Below are 19977 nucleotides of genomic sequence, written 5' to 3' on the forward strand. Positions count from 1 at the left end.
TGCTTGGAAGGACTTAAGGATAGAGGATGAGGAAAACTCTCTACGGAGATTTAACCCATGTGTTCTGCCCAGCAGAACCTACCAAGAACTGCCCTAGAGATCAACCCCAAGACAATAGTGCTTTACACAGTTTAGCAAGAGAAGCACCCACAAGGACCCCCATCAGCTCCGTGATCTTGAAGGGCAGCCTCGCAGGTATGAGCCCGTCTGCTACTCTGGCTCCTTCTACTTTGAGCAGCCAAAAGGGTGGTTCATTTTTCATTCTGCCTCCTTCACTCCCTCATCTCTTGTGCAGAAGGCTGCTTCCCCTCAGCTGGTGGTGGACCACGCCTTTGCTCATCTCCAAACCCTCACAGGAAATCCTGGTAGGTACACAGCAAGGACTTCAAGGGAGAAGGCAGTCACCGAAATCTAACCATTTCTAAAGAGTGTGCAAGTGCCCGGTGATTGGTGTATACAACATCAGCATCCTGCAATCGCCATTTCACCATCACAGGCTGATGTGTCAACAGGAGACAAATGAGGGTGTGCACCTCCATGTCTTCTGAAATTGTGCTATTTGTGAAATTCACTCATCCACAAAGAGTCTCCTAATCACTAACGTGAGGGACTGTGGTTACTGGCCTGATGGCCCGGGAAGTGATAAGGTGTCAGGAGTGGGAATCTGGATTCGGCATAATGTGACTGAGCGAGCTTGCTCTTTCCTTTTACCTAAAAAAAATAAAATAAAATAAAACGAACTTCTTGAACCAAACTCACAGTAAAGAATAGAGTGGGGTGGACAGAGAGATGCAGGAGGGGAGCCCCCTCCATGGCTATTTTCTTGATTCAGTGCTATTTCTGGCATCGTGTGCTACAATGTGAATTTGCGCTTTTCTCACAGGCCTGGGATTCCTTAGATCACAAAGGCGACCAACAGACTCTACTCAAACCATTTTAGTGTTTGTTCCAGAACAAGCCCGTGTTCACTAGAACATGAACACTTAAACCAATTGCACATCCAGGATTCCGGCACCTGGTGTTAGTTTGCTGTTGTTTCCACATAGGTGAACACTACCTATTTTGGAAGGCCACAAAGTAAGACTTTTTTTTTTTTCTTTTTTAAATCAGTCAGGCAAAAAGTTTTTTTCCCTACATTCTACTGTCTGATGAGATTGGAGAGCAGCAAGAAATTGCTGTCAGCAGTCATTTTACAAAAACAGCTTGAGAGGTGGGTGGCTCCTACACCATGTTGTGGTGATTGTTCCTCTCAATAATGTCCACAGGCGAGAGGATTTCCTTCCTGATAGCAGGGGGAGGCAGGGAGAGAGTCGTCTTGCTCTTGAAGAGGTCAGACACGAAGAAAACCTAGAAGCACAAATCAGAGACCCAGATCAGTAATGGATACCTGGGAACTGCGGACATGCAAAGGCAAAGGGAACATCATAGGAGCATGGGCTTTAGGAAAAAGGGCTCCAAATCACAGAGCTTTCAATAGGGAAGGGCTGTAGATCATGTAGTCCAACTTTTGTTGTACAGATAGGGAAACTGAGGCCCAGAGAAGGGCAGTGACATGGCCCAGGTTGCACAGCAGCAGTAGGACTAGAACCCAACTCTCAGTCCATTGTTCCATATCCACAATCCCTACTTACTTCTTATTTCTCAAGACAAACGAATACCAATGAAATGTAAGTTCCCAAGCAAAGGAAGCAAGTCATAATTAGTCACAGTCATTTACCTATGCTACTTTCCCTTTCCTCACAAAGGAATCTAGGGTGTAACCAAAAAAGGTCAGCCAATATGAATTCCTATCAGCAGAAGTTAGAATAAGGAAGAGATAGTGGCTACTTTTTCCTGAAAATCCAGTGATACCAACAGTTTTGATGGGGGTCAAGAAGCCAGGGTCTTGTTCCTGAGGGAGTCAGCAACTAACCCAAGGAAAGGTCAATGAACAATCTCCTATCGTTCATTCCCCAGCCTTCCTCCTCCTGGGCATGTGATCTCACTGAGTCTTTCTCAAAATCATTGAGAAACATTTACTGAACTCCCATTTGCAAGGGTATAAGGATGCCTCAGGCTTAGTTCCTGCTCAATGGATTTATGATGAAAGACTCAAGGACCTGATGAGCTGCTGAAGAAACACGTATGCTTTGTATTAGGTGGAAAAATAAATACACAGAAATCCATTTGAGCCAGTTAGCAACAGGAGTTTGTATTAAATAACTATAAGCGGCAGCTATCAGTCATGTAATTTATGGAAAACACATGGCTGGGTTTCAAAATGGTGGCTAAAACACTTTCAAAGTTCCTGAGTCCAACATATTTCTGAAGTGAAAAGTATTTGTCCTGAAGATGGTAAATGTTTCCTAATGGTGTGGACGCTATGGACTTCATTGTGGTCACATTGTTGTTGTATGTCATCTAATTGAGTCTGACTCATAGTGACCCTACAGGACAGAGCAGAATGCCCCATTGGGTTTCCTAGGCTGTAAATCCTTATGGGAGCACATTACCAGGTCTGTTATCTCGCAGAGCTGCTGGCGGGTTCAAACTGCCATAGCTGAGTGCTTAACCACTGTGCCACAAGGGCTCCTTCCTGGTCACATCAGAGGCAAGAAAATCAAGTCCTTCATAAGACATCACCAAAACTGAGGCTTTAACAGTTTAGGACCTGCACACAGTAGGGACCTGGATCATTTGTTCAACCAACTACCACAATGTCCCTTCAGTACTAACAGAGCAATGAACAAAGGGCCACAAAAATCACAGTAGGGAACTGGTCATGGGGTTAGCCCAGGAAAGGGGAACTGGGAGGCTGGAAGACAAAGGTGAAACAAAGGCGTACTTGTCACTAGAACTCTTTATACCTTTTGAATTTTGTACCCATTACTTATATTATCTACTCAAATGTTTAATGATTATTTTAAGGGAAAAAAAGGGTAAAGAAAAGAAAGGTAGGCTGTTTATATGCTACTATAAATAAGTGAAATATTAGCCCAAAGAAGTAAGTTTTTCTTTAAGTCCACTTACAGCTTGAGTGCCACTGAATGTAGCATTTTAAAGGAAAAAAATAAGCTTTTTTTTTTTTCGCTTTCTTTCCTAAAGAAGCATGAAAAGTAAGAATTTTGGTACAGAAAGGTGTGCCTTCGAGTCAGGAAAGGACTGTGCCTGCCCCAGCCAGGAGGCTCTTGGGCTCCTCTCACTGGGAGCTCTTTACAAGTGGGCAGGAGAAGGGTACGCAAGTGCCCCCAGAATAAGGAAAAACTAAAAAACATGATCAAAGTTAAATGTGAAAAAAATTTATTAAGCTTTTTAACTCTTCTCCAGTCCCACCCCCAGTCCATGTTTCCTTTGAACTCCCCCAATGGCCTCACTTCCTACTGTCCTAAAAAGATATCATGTCTTCATCGCTACCCGAAAATTATCCCCTGCCCCCCTCCTCCTTCATTTTTGTCTCCAAGAAAAAGGTTTCCGTCAATCCCTCCATCAGTGGCGTTCATCTCCATTCATTCCAGCCTAGCAGCAAGTTCCATCAAATAAGGGCTCCTACTGCCCTTATTTCTTAGAGATCTTTCTCTAGACTCCTTCCTCTCTGCTGAGGGCATATATAGCAGGGAATCTCCCTCCCCAAAACAAATACATCCTTCTCCAAGATCCTGCTACTTATAACCTCAATGTACTAGCTTAGTTCCCAGTGTAGCTTTCTGGGTTCATATCTACTGCATAGTAGGGTTTCAGTTTCCTAACTGCAAGGTAAGAATAATATGAACATTAAAAGCAATAGTGTACTTAAGAAGACCTAAAACAGCATCTGGTACATAGTTCAGTAAAAGGCATTTCTGTCTCTAATACTCTGGACACCAAAGTAATTACTAGGCCCAGTGTCCCATACTCTCTTGAGTCACCAAAACTTGGCTTGTCAGCCTTTCTTCCTAGATAAAAAGCTTCCTGAAGGCACAGTCCTAACCCTAATCATCCTGTATCACCCAGAACATTTAGCATTGGGCCTTCCCCATAGCAGGGGCTCAATAAATGCTTGTTGTTGAATTTCTAAACTACTGGGAAGCAAGGGCTTTGGCCTTGAATCTTATCAGCACACCAAACTCTTGCAGACTTCAGGAGGAACCATATACTCACATGCACACAGCCCAGCAGCAACATGAAAAGTTGAGCCCAGGCCAGCAGAATCCCCCTTTAAGCAATATTTTGCTTTCAGTGTAGCTTGAGGTTACACAAACACTTCTTCTGGGGATCAGAAAACACAATCCTGTCAGACTCAACCAGGGCTCAGTCCTCCCAATGCTTGAGTAGCAGAACACAAAAAGGACTAGAAAAAGGGAGACCTTCTTGGCTTGGAGCAGTTCTACTTCCCGCAGAAGATGATCTCCACCCAGAAAGAAAACCCAGAGGCCCAGGTCAGGAAGGGTCCATACACATTAAGTAGCTATCTTAGGTCTCAGGCACATACCCACTCCCAGACTACAGTCATACTCCACACATCTCCTCTGCTATATGAAAGAACACATTAGCCAATAAATACAGCCTCAGCAAACAACAACTCTATACCCTACGTGCCAAGGAGTGTTCTAAGTTACACTGCCCAGAGCATTTGCCTTCAATTCCATTTCTCTGATTCTTTGTATTGTATACATTACTTTTTTTTTTTTTTTTGAGAAATGAATGAATGCAACCAGTAAATATCTATTGAGTACCTTCTCTGTTCCAAGCCCTGTATATAATTTATGTATATAAATATACATAAGATGGAGACCTTTGCTTTCCAGAAGCTCACAGCCCAGTGAGGGAGAGAGCCTGGTAAATAACAACTACAATACAGTGCTTTAAGGATCATGATAGAGGAAAGCCAGGATGTTAAAGAACCACAGAGAATGTGGCATCTAACCCAGACTGAAGGGAAGGGCAGAGGGCCATAGGAGACTTTCCCCCAAAGGAGGTATACTGGAGCTTAGCTTTGAAGGCTAAGTAGGAGTTAGCCAGGTGGTGAATGCCAGGAATGTTGGTACAGGCAGAGGGTGCAGCGTGTGCACAGGCATAGAAGCGAGCGAGTACAGCATGTTCGGGGAACCCCAAGAAGCTCAGTATGGCTAGGGCAGATCATTCGATAAGGCTGGAATGGCCAGGGCCAGACCCGGAAAAGCCTTCTATGACACACTGAGGAGTTCAGACCTTATCCTCTTGGCTCTAGGAGACGCTGTCAAGGCTGAAGCAGGGAAGCATCATGTTGGGAAGACTTGCACTAAGATCATCTTGGTATCTAGAATAGAGATACTGTTGTTGTTAGGTCCTGTCGAGTCAATTTTGACTCATAACAACCCCATGTAACAGAGCAGAACTGCCTCATAGGATTTTCTACACTGTAATCTTTACAGGGAGGAGCTTGGTGGCGCAGTGGTTAAGTGCTAACCAAAAGGTTGGAGGTTTCAACGCACCAGCTGCTCCACGGGAGAAAGATGTGGCAGTCTGCTTCTGTAAAGATTACCTTGGAAACTTTATGGGACAGTTCTACTCTGTCCTATAAGGTCAATATGAGTCAGAATCGACTCGACAGCAACGGGTTTGGTTTTTGGTTTTGATTTAATCTTTATGGGAGCAAATCACCAGGTCTTTCTCCCACGGAGCCATTGGGTGGGTTTCCAACTGTCAACCTGTCCATTAGCAGCCAAGCGCTTAATTGTTGTGCTACCAGGGCTCCTTTTAGAATACAGAAGGAGTTGGGAAAGGGTGCAGTGAGCCTGAGGGCAGTGAGCCCAGCAGGACACTACTACAGAGTGTAGGAGAGGATGAGTCCTGAACTATGGCCATGCTGTGGAGACAAAGAAGAAGAGATGGATTTGAGATGTTGAGGATAGAACGAAGCTGATAGAGATGGTGTGTATATGTGTGGGCAGGAGGCTTAGGGGGAGGTAATGCTTTTCTTTCCAGTTCTGTTCTTAACTCTGGCGATCTTTGCACTTGTTACCATAAAACTCTCACAGTTTGGGTAAATATGCTGGGGGAAAAAATTGTAACTCTACTTTCCTCTGCCTTCTAATATTTTGGCTCCTTCTGATAGTGTCTTGGGAAGTGATTCTGACCTCCTCCTGACTCAGAACGGCAGGTTATTCTATGGTCTGAGGGTAAAATGATCTGATTTTCTCAAACATTCAGGACAATGTTGCCTTTCCCTCAAGAGGAAGACTACACACAAACAAGGCAACCTTGGTCTGGAGAAACCCCATTCATTCACTGTAAGGAAGAGTCCATATAAATGGTGACTATTAGTCTTGTTCTAGTACCATTGCATCACCACCGCCCACTCTCGATCCAACACATACAGCACTGGTAAAAATCTTTGTTCTTTGGAGTAAGAAAGGCTTGTCTTTACATCCAAGTTTTGCCATTTTTAGCAAAATACCTAAATAGGTAATACAATACCTACCTCAAAGGGTTACTCTAAGGATTTATATGTCATAACAAATGGCTAAAGGGCAGGAGAGTGCCTGGCGCACTGTAAGAGGTTAATAAGTGGAGGCCATTATGACTGGCTTGTGTGCTCAGTGCCTACCAACGCAAAGCAGGCTGCCAATTAAAGTCACTTCTCCTCCCCACCCCTTATGTAGGAAGAGAAGAGAAAAACAAAAAAAAAAAAAAAAAAAAAGGAGAGGGGGGAAATGGGAATGATTGAAATTATGAATGAGCATGTAAAGCCTGTACAGGAAGACATGTGCTGACGGAACTTTCCCACAGGACAGATAGGATTTACTCTAAAAGTCCTATCATTTCTAGGGCTACTTTGGGAGAATGAGTCAACACAATCAAGAAGGAAGATGCACAAAAATCCTCAATAAAATATACAACAAAGGAAAAGAACCACATGATCAACTCTACGGATGCAGGAAAAGCATTTGATAAAATCCAACACCCAATTCTTGATGAAAACCCTAAATAAGATTTGCATACAAATGAAATTCCTCAATATGATTCAGGGCATATATGAAAAGCCAACAGCCAACATTATACTTAATGGAGTAAGACTGAGAGCTTTCCCTTTGAAATTGGGAACAAGTCAAGGGTGCCCACTCTCATCGATTCTATTCAATATTGTATCAGAAGTCCTAGCCAGAGCAAAAAGACAAAAAAAAGAAATAAAAGGTATCCAGATTGGAAAAGAAGAAGTAAAATTACCTCTGTTCATGGATGATATGATCCTACATACAGGAAATCCCAAAGAGTCCACAAGAAAACTTTTAGAGCTAATAGAGGAATTTAGCAAAGCTGCAGGGTACAAGGTCAACAAACAAAAATCAGTTGGGTTTCTATACACCAGCAATGAGAAATGAGAAAGGGAAATTAGCGAAACAATTCCATTTACAGTAGCATCGAAGAGAATAAAATACCTAAGGATAAATCTAACCAGGGATGCAAAGGACTTACACAATGAAAGCTATAAAGTACTGCTGAAAGAAATTAAAGAAGATTTAAATAAAAAATGAAACAGGATCCATGCCTCACACCATACACAAAAACAAATTCAAAATGGATTAAGGATCTAAATGTGAAAACTAAAACCGTAACATTCTTAGAAGAACAAGCAGGGGCAATGCTGTCAGGCCTAGCTTTCAGCAAAGGATTATCTAATATAATAACTAAAGTACAAACAGTAAAAGACAAAATAAATAAATGAGACCTCATAAAAATTAAGAACTTTTGTTCATCAAAAGACTTTACCAAAAAAGTGAAAAGACAAGCTACTGATTGGGAGAATATCTTCAGAAACCATGTATCCAAAAAGAAAGTAATAACCAAAATAAATATAAAACTTCAACAACTTAACAACAAAAAGACAAATAATCCATTCATAAAACAGGCAAAGGCCCTGAATAGACATTTCACCAAAGAGGACATTCAAATGGCCACCAAACACATGAAAAGATGCTCAGCATCATTAGCTATCAGAGAGATCCAAACAAAAACCACAATGGAGGCACAGTGGTTGAGAGTTTGGCTGCTAATCAAAAGGTTGGCTAGCTTGAATCCACCAGCTGCTCCTTGAAAACCCTATGGGGCAATTGTACCCTGTGCTACAGGTTTGCTGTAAGTCCAGAATTGACTTGATGGCAATGGTCTTTTTTTTTTTTTTTTTTTTTTTAAGAATGGTTAAGATTTTTAAAAACCCAGAAAATAACAAACATTGGCAAGGATGTGGGGAATTAGAACCCTTATCCATTGATGCAAATGCAAAATGGTACAACCATTGTGGAAAACAGTGTGGCAGTTCCTCAAAAAACTAAAAATAGAACTAACATATGACCCAGCATTCCCCTCCTAGGTATATACCCGAAAGAGTTAAAAGCAGAGACTCAAAAAGAGACTTGTATGCCAATGTTCACTGCAGCATTATTCACAATAGCCAACAGATGGAAAAAACCAAAATGCCCATCAGCAGATGAATGGATAAACAAAATGTGGTACAAACATACAATGGAATACTACTCAGCCAGTAGGAGAAACGAAGTCTTGATACATGCTACAGTATGGATGGAGCTTAAAGACATTATGCTGATTGAAATAAGTCAATCACAAAATATTGTATGATTTCACTTGTATAAAAAGATAAGAAAAGGCAAATGTATAGAGACCAAAGTTTATTAGTGGTTACCAGGGATGGGAAGGAGGGGGCAAAGGGGGGTTAACGGTGATGGAAAAATAGCATTGATTAAAGGTAGAGCACAGCCAATTATTTTAATTGCTGTCAATAACTTGTAAAACCTGTAAAAACTTGAATTGGCAAAAGCTGTGTGATAGACATATTTACAACAACGACATAAAAAAAAAAAAAAAAGAGTACAGCTGAGCCTGCTTATATACAACCAAACACCTCATGGGATCTGGTTTCTTGGTTTGGAGGTTTAGGGGTATGGTTTCATGGGACATCCCAGTTAATTGGCCTAATAACATGTTTAGTGCTTCTGTTCTACCACCTAGTTTGCTGTGTCCTGCTTAGGGCCTTAAAAGCTTGCAAGTCGCCATCCAAGGCACAACAATTGGTCTCTATTCACCTGGAGCAACAGAGAAAGAAGCAGAGTCAGAAATAGGAGGATATGGAATATGTGGCTAGTTGCCTCCATGAACAACTGGCTTCTGTGCCATAAGACCAGAAGAACTGGATGGTGTCTGGCTACCAATACTGAACACTTTGATCAAAGATTCCATAAGAAGAATCCTGATCAAAAGAGGGGAAATACAGAGCAGAATTTCAAATTCTCATGGATACTAGACTTTCTGGAGCCATGAAGGGTTCCCTGAGATAATCTTTAAACCTTAAGCCATCTTAAGAATCAATAGTTTAGCTTATCTAGTAAAAAAAGGTCTGCCTTGAGCATTAGCATTATGCTCTTTTAAGAACTATCGATATGGGATCAAATCGACAACAGCAACTCAAAAGGTTAGATAGGAACCTTAGGGGACAGTGGGTTTACGTTTAATGAGGGAGGAACAACTCAGAAAGGGAGGGTGACAATGACGGCACAAGTCAAAGAATGTAATCAATGTCACTAAATTGTACATGTAGTAACTGAATTGGTGTACGTTTTGCTGTGTGTATTCTCAACAACAACAACAAAACAAATAAAATTTAGGTGGGAAAAAAAAGGAAGATGATCCCATGCCTTCTTGCTGACATTCACATGCCCTGGGGATGCCAGCGCCCTCGGAACACACACAGCCCAGCTCTGCTGGGGTGCTCCCAGGCTGAGGCTCACCAGGCACCAAGCTGGCCAGAAATCACAGGCCTGGTCAGCAGCCAGCTTTCCACTTCCATTGCTGCAAACGGCTGAGTCAGGAAATTCTGAGGGCCATTCTATCAAGGGCAGATTACAACAAAATTGTCCTTTAAATGTTTCTGGAGTGTTTCAACTCCTGAGATTATGTAATTGAGCTCCTTGAAGATAGGAATCACGCCCTTATGCATCACGATTTTTATAAGCTCCTACTGAGCTTAGATGATAGTGCAGGGCAGATAAGTATAAAAGAAGAGTTACAGAATCTTAGAACCAGAAGAAAACCAAGAGACTGTCTATTCCAATATTTCTCAAAGTGCTGTCCTCAGACCATCTGTTTCAAAATCACCTGGGTGTGTCTTGAAAAAGCAGGTTCCTAGGCCCACCGCAGATCTACTGGAAGTGTGGCCTGGTCTCTGCATTTTAAGAAACACTGGAGGTGTTTGTTATGCAAACTAAAGTTAAGAGAACCATTCGTGAATAGTTCAAAGTGATAAACAGATGGACTCAACTCCCATGTCTGCCATTTAATGGCTGTGTGTCTTAGGTTGGCATGTCTCTGAGAGCAGTTTCTTTGTCATCTGGGCATCATGATAGCGCCCTTGAGCTGTCCCTACCCTCCCTGCTTGGTACCCATGTTGAACTTTTAATGGCCTTCTATCACAGCACTAGGCCACAGGAGTCATTGCATAATGCTTGAAATGCTATGTCATGTTCCTTACAGAGCAGGAATTGTGTTGAGTCATCTCCATGCTCAGAGCCCAGCAATAGCAGCCCTCATTAAATCTAGTCCACTCCAGGTTTGAGTGTAGGCCATGTCTACTGCTCCTTGTGCATATACCCCCGTATGCCTAGGCCTTGAGATTTCCTTTCAGCTTCCTGCTAGGCCATAATGGACGATCTCACAGATTAAGGAAAGATTAGGGGGAGAAAGCCTTGGAATCTAGCTCACCCTCATGCCCTGAGTATAGTAAGTGCTGGCTAAAGAAAAGCCGTCTTTGGCAGCCCTGTCTTTCGACTAAATGGGAGTTACCCGATTACATTCATTACTTTTTGACCTCAATAAAGGGCTTTCAGCAGCTTTTGGCACTGGGGATTTGCCAGCTGTCTGTGTTGAGGGATTTCCTGGTGTGGATGAGAGGGAACGTGATGCGCTGGAAAGAGTGTCACCCTAGGAGTCAGACAGCAGGATCTACCCGAGATTGCTATTGCTCTGGGACTCAGGCTAAGTCACACGCTTGTCTCTACTTGACTTTATATAAAATGAAGAGGTTTATGATTTCAGATGATGGATCTGCCCTGCATTTGTCTGCAAATGTTACCAAAAAAAACCTACTTTCACATAGTTACTGTAAAGCATACATACAATAATAAATGTGAAAACACTTCATACCTGTAAAGGGCTATTCGAATCTTACCTTAGTTACCATCGTTAATGACCTTCACTGCTATAGAAAGTTATCCCACGAAAAGAAGAAAGGAGGGGTTGGAGCAAGAGAGGGGAAGTTGCAGGCAATTCTGAAGAAGAATAAAGATCTGTGCCCGCCAAGGAGCCTGACTGAAAGGTCTACTCCTAGGCTAACAAGAAGGAAGACTTCAGGGAAGGAGGACCCACAGTGCCGACAGCTCTGACAATGGGGTGCTCTATTCAGCAAGAGTTGGAGTACAGGAATGTGGTACCCCATGATGACAGACTGGACAAAGGCAGGGGCCACCACTCCCAGAAATCCTACAATTTTGAAGCTGAAAGGGAAAAGAGGGCTACTGTTTATTGAGCTCAGTTCCCCATTATTTCACAAATTCCAGTTGTTCTGTTCTAAATTCCTAGGGTCACAAAACATACCATGTTCCCACTCATCTCCATATCTTTGTTTATGCTAGTCTTTCTGCATGGACTCTCTTTCCTTACCTTTTGTATCTTATATTAAATGTTCACTGATCTTTCAAGAACCACCTCTTCTAGGAATTCTTTCGAGTCCAACACCCTTGAGAAGAATTATCATCTCTCTAGTGTCCCCACTGTCCCCAGTAGGGAATCCTATCTCGGCTGCTATACCATTCTATTGCTCTTGTTTGTTTACATGTCTGTTCCCACTAGACATGTAAACATTTTTCAAACTGCAGGTCACAAACCATTAGTAAATTATGAATCAACTTACTGGGTGGTGACCACCAGCATTTTTAAAGGTTAAATAGAAAATATCAGAATGTATCACACACAGTAAGCATTATTTTGTGGAATATTTGTTTCAGTTACATGCATGTGCCTCTACTGGGTTATGATGTGAAATGTATTTCTTCTTATGAATTGTGGCCAAGTCTTTGAAAGCTACTGCAATAACCAAGTCTTTTTTGTAGCTCCAGATCCTTGAAACCAAGCATGGTAATAAACACATAATACACATTCTAAATGTGCCGCATGTGCCAAGCACTATGCATCTTTTATTTCACTGAATCCTCGGTCCAAAAATCGTGTAGGTATTATCACTCCCACTTCACAGAATAGGAAAAGAAGGCTCAGAGAGGTGAAGTGAATTGCCCGAAATGCTTAACTAGCAGTGGCAGGAATAGAAGTCCCTTCTGGGCCTCTGCCTCATCATCTGCCCCATCCTTCTCATAAAGTGAATGAGAAAGAAGAAGCACTCTGCAAACTGTAGAGTACTGCGAAGACACTGTCATCATCCACTGGGAGCCAAGGTGTATCTCTGCCTTTGCTTCCTTCTCCCTTCCACATCCCCATTCCTGGCACCCATGCCCACCAGGGACTGGGAGCCTGGAGTGGCAGGCTCAGCCCCAGGGCTTAGTGGGCAAAGGGCTAGGCTTTCATAAGGCTGGAGAGATTTGGGAAGTCATTTCACCCATTCCCCTGTGCAGCACTGACATAAATTCAATGGCAATAGATGGGAGTCTCCCCCATTAGAGAAGAAATCTTACAAATTCCTGGCATAGACCAAACATGTCTGGAGTTTACTGTTTTAGCCCTTTCGAGATGGTACAAGGTCATGAATCAAGAGACTGGGACTCGGTTCCTACTCTTCCACTGATCTGTTGTATGTCCTTGGGCATGCCACACCCTCTCTCTCTGCACCTCAGTTTCCTCCTGAGGAGCTGACTATCACTGAACTCTTCTTCACACTCTCATTCTTGCTGGTCTCTTTTCCCAAGGTCACCTCCCAGGGGCAGAGACAAAGAATTCCCTCACCCTTCCCTACATCCTGGAGTGAGACTGCTGCACAAAAAAGAGCCACCGCTAGCTGAGGCACACCCCGGGGAAAGGAAGACCAGGAAGGGCTCCGCTGTATGTTTATGAAATTCACCAGCAGCTGCTTCCTTTGCTGAGCCCACAGCAATGGCAGCCTGGCCCTCCCCTGACCCCTCCCAGGGCCCCATAATTTGCCATCTGTTAGAGGGGTCAGGGAGGAGGTGACCAGATATGCAGGTTGTCACCGGACAGGAAATGATGTCTGTCCCTTCATCCAAGGCCCTGGGTTAGTCCAGTGGGGGGTATGGTGTGCTTGACTGTAGAGTTCCTGACTTTGGTCGGGGCGACTGTATGTGTGTGGAGGTGGGAAGGAGACTGTGAGGGTCAGTATCTACCTGTGTTTGCATCTGTCTCTGTCTGTGGTTCTGAGTGCTGCTGAGACAGAGAGTGAATAAATGAGTGTCTATGTACCTGGGTACGACTGTCTGTCCATTCACCTCTATCTGGGCTGTGGCTTTGTGTGTGTGTGTGTGTTTGTGTGTGTGCTTCTGTCCGCATGAGTGAAGGTGTACACCTCCATGTGCAGGCCTATATGACCCCAGGTGTCTGTACCTCTGTGTTGAGTCTACGACGCTGTGTATGCAATCTGTCTGTGCTGGGTTCCATTGTCTTCCCTTTCTGGAAAAGGTTCAACTAGTGAGCAATGAGGAAGGAAATCGGACCCACTCCAGTTTGGCCTGTGCTTTTTGTCTAGACAAGTCTGCTTGCTGTGACAGGACCTCCCCTCAGTGGACCCAGGTAAAAGTATTTGGCTGTCACAGCCTGTTGCCCAAGGCTCTGCAGTGTCTGAACCTACTTTCTAGAATCGTGCACTGTACCCACTGGGGTTCATGTTGTGATCTTCAAATAAAGGGCACCTTCACATGCATTGCAGGGAGACAGCCCATCTGAGAAGGCAGGTCCAGCTTAGCTACTACAAAATCAGCTGTGCCACAGAATCTCTGTGGGAGAAGGTCACGGAGTTACAGGGCCTCCAAGATCATGTCACAGATGAGGAAACTGGGCTCAGAGGGGAAGTGTCTCACCTGAGGTCACAAGCTAATTCATCATTTATTACTTAAGCAATGGTTATCAAGCACCTACTGTGTGTCAGCTGATGTACCAGGCACTGGGAATGGCTAACCAGAAGGTTAAGCTATAGATTATGCTATTACGGCACCTACCATCTAGCTGGGCAGACAAACATATGAGCAGGCAATTACGATAGAATAGGCCAGACGCTGTGGGTGGAAGAAAGTGCAGAGGGCCACAGTGGCACTAGAACAAAGTTAGGCAATTCTGTCTTCAGAGACTGAGAAGGTATGGTAGGCTGAACAATGCCCCTCTGCCCCCAAAGATGTCCACATCCTAATCCTTGGAACATGTGAATATGTTACTTTACATAACAAAAAACTTTGTAGATGTGATTAAGTTAAGGACCATGAGATGGGGGAGATTATAACTGGATTATCTATGTGGCCTCAATGTAATCACAAGGGTCTTTATAACAGGGAGGCAGGAGGTCAGACTCACAGACAGAGATGTGACAAAGGAAGCAGAGGCCAAAGAAAGGGAGAGATTTAAAGATGCTACCCTACTGGCTTTAAAGATGGAGGAAGGGGCCACAAGCCAAGGAGTGTAGATGATCTCTTGTTAATTGCTTTAGAGTCAATCCTGACTCATGCTGACCCCATGTGTGCAGAGTAGAACTGCTCCATAAGGTTTTCAAGACTGTGACCTTTTGGAAGCAGATCACCAGGGCTGTCTTCTGAGGCATCTCTGGGTGGGTTCGAACCACCAACCCTATAGCTAGCAGTCAAGCACTTAAATGTTTGCCCCACGCAGGGGCTCTAGATGATCTCTAGGGGCTGGAAAAGGCGAAGATTCTTCCCTAGAATCTCCAGAAGGAACACAGCCCTGCCAACACCTTTATTTTAGTCTACTGAGACCCATTTTGGACTCCTGACCTCCAGAACTGGAAGAAAATAAATCTGTGTTTCTTTAAGCCTCTAAAATTTGTGGTAATTTGTAACAGCAACCACAGGATACTAATCCAGAAGGTTTCACCTGAGGTGAGACGACTTGGGAACCATGCTCCGTTAAATGAACCAGGCAGAGAAGGCGAATAGCTTTCCAAGATAAGAGCTCAGGGTGCTGGGAAAATATGGAGAAGCTTGGTGTGCCAGGAAGTGAGAGGCATGGAGAGGAGTCAATAGATGAGGTGCTTAAAAGAAGCGTGGTCTTGCAGTCCTTGCTGCCTGATGGATGCTTGGGGTCAACTGCCTTCTCTACCTTCTCTATGCGTGACCTTCTTAACTTCTATTTCCTTATCTCTTAAAAGGAGGACAATAATGGAATTTCAACATAGGATTTTCGGGGGACTCAAGAAGATATCTGTGCAAAATGTAAACACTGTGGCTAGTATGCAGTGAGCCCTCATTAGCAACGATGACTTCTTTGTGAAGTTAATGGGGAGTCCACAGAGGCTTGGCTTAAAGGTCACCTGACAGAGTAGGAAAGGATTCCAGGTTTCTCGGGTATACGCCATACTGCACTGCCTCTTTCTTGGTCCTCTTAACCCCAGGAGATACCTCTGTGTTTCCAGAACCATTCAGTATAGCCACATTCCCAGGTGGGAAGAAAGCTTGGCTTTGTGCCCTGGGATTTACTGGGGCAGCCAGCCTTGACCCTTGGCAGAAAGTTCTGTTATATGGCACAACCAGAGCAGAGGCCACGGGCTCTTGCCTGGGCTGCAGACAGCTACAGTGCATAACTCAGGGAAAATCCGGGGTAAAGCTGCAAAACCTGTGAGGCAGATGCCCTTCATTCTCCTCACAGTTCCCCCTCTCCGGGCACCCCATGTCCCATAATGGCCCCTTGGTTCCCTAGGTCTCCTCAGGGACCTGCTCATCTCTAGCTCAATCCAGGGACCTGGGCATTGCTTCTGTCTCCCTCACAATCAAAACTAGAACCACAAAATCCTCGTATCTTAGGATGGGAAAGGAATCACACTGCCTTCTTTTCTCCACACTGAGCATTCCGAGTCTCTTACACTGATCAGCCACAGCTTCCAGCCACTTTCTCCCCCTGGCCTTCTCAGATGGCTTAGATGACACAGATCACTCAGTGCTGGGAGTCAAAGTCAACTGGGACCATGAGCTCTTACTGTGTGCCAGGCTGGGTGTTAGACACTGGAGGGTAAATGATGAGCACGATAGAGTCCCTGTCCTCACGTGTGCACAGCTGAGTAAGCAAAAGACAGGGGAAAGTATTTATTACCCCACTCCAAACCATCTTCACATTATATAACAGGCTTTCAAACTCAAAGAAATGACTGTCTCAGCCCAGAGGGATGGGAAGGACCCCGTGACGCCCTTAAATTATACTCTAAGCAGCTACGTGTGCTGCTTATGCCTCAGGTTAACTCTGGCTGGGCTTCAGCTTTAGTGATTTTTCCTCTTTGCCAAGTGCAGAGTGCAAAGCTTGGGAGCAGCTGCTATCTACTAGCCCTTTGACCTTGGATGACTGGAGTCATCTCTGAGCCTCAGCTACCTCATCTGTAAAATGGCTATAGCAAAATGGCTTTATGTGGCTAAAAGGAGATAATGGGTGAAGTATCTAGAACAGTGCCTGAAGACAGTAGGTGCTTTACAAATGCTAGAACCAAATTCTTATCTTGTGCTATGGTTGGCCAGAGCCAAACAGGATAAAAGTCAGACCCTCAGTTCCCTTTTGGAAATGAAGCCTTTGTCCTCCCGGATACTTCGCCGATTGCATACCACCAGGGCTCTAGGATATAAAAGAGAGGAAGGCTACGTAGGATCTCCCACCTTTTAATTTTTTTAATTGAGGGTACAGGAGACTCCAATTAGGGCAGTGGCGCCAAGAAGGAAACACAACCGCAGGCCCTGAGGGCCACCCTCCTGCTGAGAGCAAAGCTCCAAGGGCCAAGTCAGCTAAGGGTTACCCTTTACTGCAAACTCCCATCCCCCACTGTCACTATGCATTAAAGGGCCAGGCACCAGGAATAAGCTGGTCAGTGACAGCTGCTCTCATTAACAGTTTGCTCCTCCAACTTTTTTCTTTTCTGGCCTTGATTTAAAAAAAAAAAAAAAAGGAAGGAAGAAAGAAATGACCAAAGCCATCAAGAAAGCTAGTCCCTTAGGCTTGGATTCCCATGCCCAGGCTGACAAGCAGTTCAGATGCTACTTTTTTCTGTGGTGCCCATTCTGATCCCTCAACTTCTCTTCCTTCTTCTTGACCACAGGACGCTGCCCTTGCCTGCCCATTGACACACCCTACGCCGCTACTAGGGCCCAGGGTGCTGCCTCCTGTCTGTGTAAGCAGCTAGACTGGGATTTGCTTGAGAGCAAGGACGTGCCTTATCCATCCCCATACCTTTAAGACAATGTTCCCTATAGCGTTCCCAACAAAGCTTTGATCAACTCACTGATTCTAGGTTTTTGTTTATTAAGCGAGCATTTACTTACTCTGAGCTAGGATCTCTAAGAGGCCTTGGTGAGACAGAGAGAATAACATGTTCCCTGCTCCGGAGACACTTACAGTCGAAAAGGAGACACACATAAGCTATCTTATTAGAGAATGATCGGTGTTAAGAGAAAGGCAAGTGGGGAGAGGTTGCTATAGGGAGACATGGCTGTAGCCAGCCTTAGAAATCAGAACTAGGACAAGGAGCTGGTTGAGAGCTCTCTATTGTTCACCATTCTTACAGCTAATGAGCAAGAATTATACTAGCAACAATACAACCGACAGGTGTGGCGCTTAAACATCCAGTCATTGTATTCTGGGATATCTGGGGGGCTGAGAGCTCCTCTGAGTAGGGCCCAGGCCTGGACAATATCAGAGGAGGTGTTCAGTTGTGTTTGCTGAATAAGACCCTCAAAAGTTTTAGAAAGCAGAGGTGACTGAGGAATTAGAAATGCCTTACACCTCACTCTCACGGGGAGTCAGGGATAAAGCTTGTGAAAAGGGCAGCCCATCCGTTTGGTGCACACTAGAACGCAGCCCATCTCAAGTCCCCTCTCTAGGGAGCTCTGTGACCTGCGGTGCAAGGCCCTGAGCCTGCAGCAAGGCCCTCTTCTCCACTCAGTACCAAGTTTAGGGTCTAACCAAGATACCCTGAAGGTCACAAAGGGGAAGGTGGATGTTCTGCAAGAAGCTGGGAAGTTCTACTCTATAGTAAGTGTCTGTCAAAGCAGCACGTGAGCACCAGATGAGTCAGAAGGTCAGGGCTCTGCTGCTAACGTGCCATGTGACCTGAGCAAGTTTCTTCCCCTCTCTCACCCTACATTTCCTCATCTATAAAACGCGGGAGTTGGACAATGTCTAAGATCCGTTCCAATTTCAACAATCTATGAGTCCATGAACCATTTATGTCAGTGGAGAAGAGGATTTGCAGATCATGTCTGATTAAAACTCAATATCTAAGATCCCTTGTAATTCCAACAATTCATGAGTCCCTGAACCATCTATGTTGAGGGAGAAGAGGATTTACACACCAGGTCTGATTAAAACTCAATATCTAAGATCCCTTGTAATTCCAACAATTCATGAGTCCATGAACCATCTATGTTGGTGAGGAGAGGATTTACAGATCATGCTTGATTAAAAGTCACATATGGAAATAAGCAGGAATTATTTTCATTGTACTGAAGAGGCCCTGGAATGGGTGACTCTTCAGAGGTCAAGCAGAGAACAGGCCTGAGTGCTCTCTGGCTCTACTAACTGAGCTGGAAACATTTAACAAGCAAGCAGTCTAGGCCTGGGCTTGCAAACCAAGGACAAGATGCTACTTACTATGCAGCAGGCCACCAGGGCTCCTTGAGCAAATCCTGCCAGGACATCACCGGGATGGTGCTTGTGGTCAGAGACACGTGACAGTCCCGTGTAGAAGGCCATCATGAGCAAGGTGAACTGCAGGAGGGGCCGGAGCAGGCGGGCACCTCGCCAAGTAAAGCGGGCCTGCAGGTACAGCTGGAGGGAGGAGAAAAAAGGAGCACAGACTAAGTGACATCCGGTTCACTTGCATTATAACACCAGACTGGACCTGGTCCATACACTACATTTCTGCGAAATGGAACAATTGAGACCTTGGTGGTATGCTACAGAAGGAGCATCCAACTTGGACATGACCTCAGGCCAGTTATTTAAACTCTAAGCCTTAGTTCTCGTACTAAAAAATAAGAAAAATAGAGCTTACCACCTAGGGAGGGTCAAGCATGATAATACATTTGAATGGCCTTAGCAACCTGTTCAGCACAATTAAAAAAAAAAAAAAACCATTGCCATGGAGTCATTTCCAACTCATGATGACTCCATGTGACTCACAGCAGAACTGTGCTCTGTAGAGTTTTCAATGGCTGATTCTTTGGAAATAGATTGCCAAGACTTTCTTCCAAAGCACTTCTGGGTAGACTGGAACCTCCAACCTTCCAGTTAGCAGCTGAGTGCGTTAACCCTTTGCCCCACCCAGGGACACCATCTGGCAAATAGTAAGCACTTAATAAATTAGAGTTTCTTGATGTAAACTCTAATTCAAGAAAAGTAACCAGGGTTAAAAAATGTTTCTTTTTTATAATGGATGACAACTCCCTTAACCCAGTCGTGTGTTTTTTTCCTATGGATTACAGGTGTACAATCTCTACACTACCTGCCTCTCAGAACTGCCATGGAAATCAAATATGTGACACAAATGTAAAGGGTGGTTATCACAACACTCAGAAAGGGATGCTTCTGCTTCAAAGGAAAGCGATTCCATCAAAGAACTAATTCCTACATCACCACTACAGATCTATGGATTTTGAATAAGAATATAAGGAAACATAAACCAACAGACAATGCCAGAGAACTTTCAAATAAAGGTTGGCACAGACACTGAATTGGGTGGGGAAGAAGATTAACCTGAAGAAAATCGGGGAAAAAAAACCAGCAAAACACCCCCGGCTGAAGCAAAGAAGT

General features: G+C 44.2%; 1 protein-coding gene across 1 annotated transcript in view; it reads right to left on the reverse strand.

Annotated features, from left to right (window-relative positions):
* Positions 1–1103: 1103 nt before the first annotated feature.
* The window catches only part of PLPP3 (phospholipid phosphatase 3), a 99802-nt gene continuing 80928 nt past the window's right edge, over positions 1104–19977 (reverse strand). Inside the window, exons 5-6 of the mRNA XM_004368984.1 lie at positions 18817–18993; positions 1104–1347 (exon numbers count right to left, since the gene is read on the reverse strand). Of these exons, the coding sequence (XP_004369041.1) occupies positions 1222–1347; positions 18817–18993 (303 nt within the window). The 3' untranslated portion in view covers positions 1104–1221. The remainder of the gene's footprint in view (positions 1348–18816; positions 18994–19977) is intronic.

This window comes from Trichechus manatus, unplaced genomic scaffold (assembly GCF_000243295.1).
Source record: "Trichechus manatus latirostris isolate Lorelei unplaced genomic scaffold, TriManLat1.0 scaffold00003, whole genome shotgun sequence".
Taxonomy (NCBI): domain Eukaryota; kingdom Metazoa; phylum Chordata; class Mammalia; order Sirenia; family Trichechidae; genus Trichechus; species Trichechus manatus.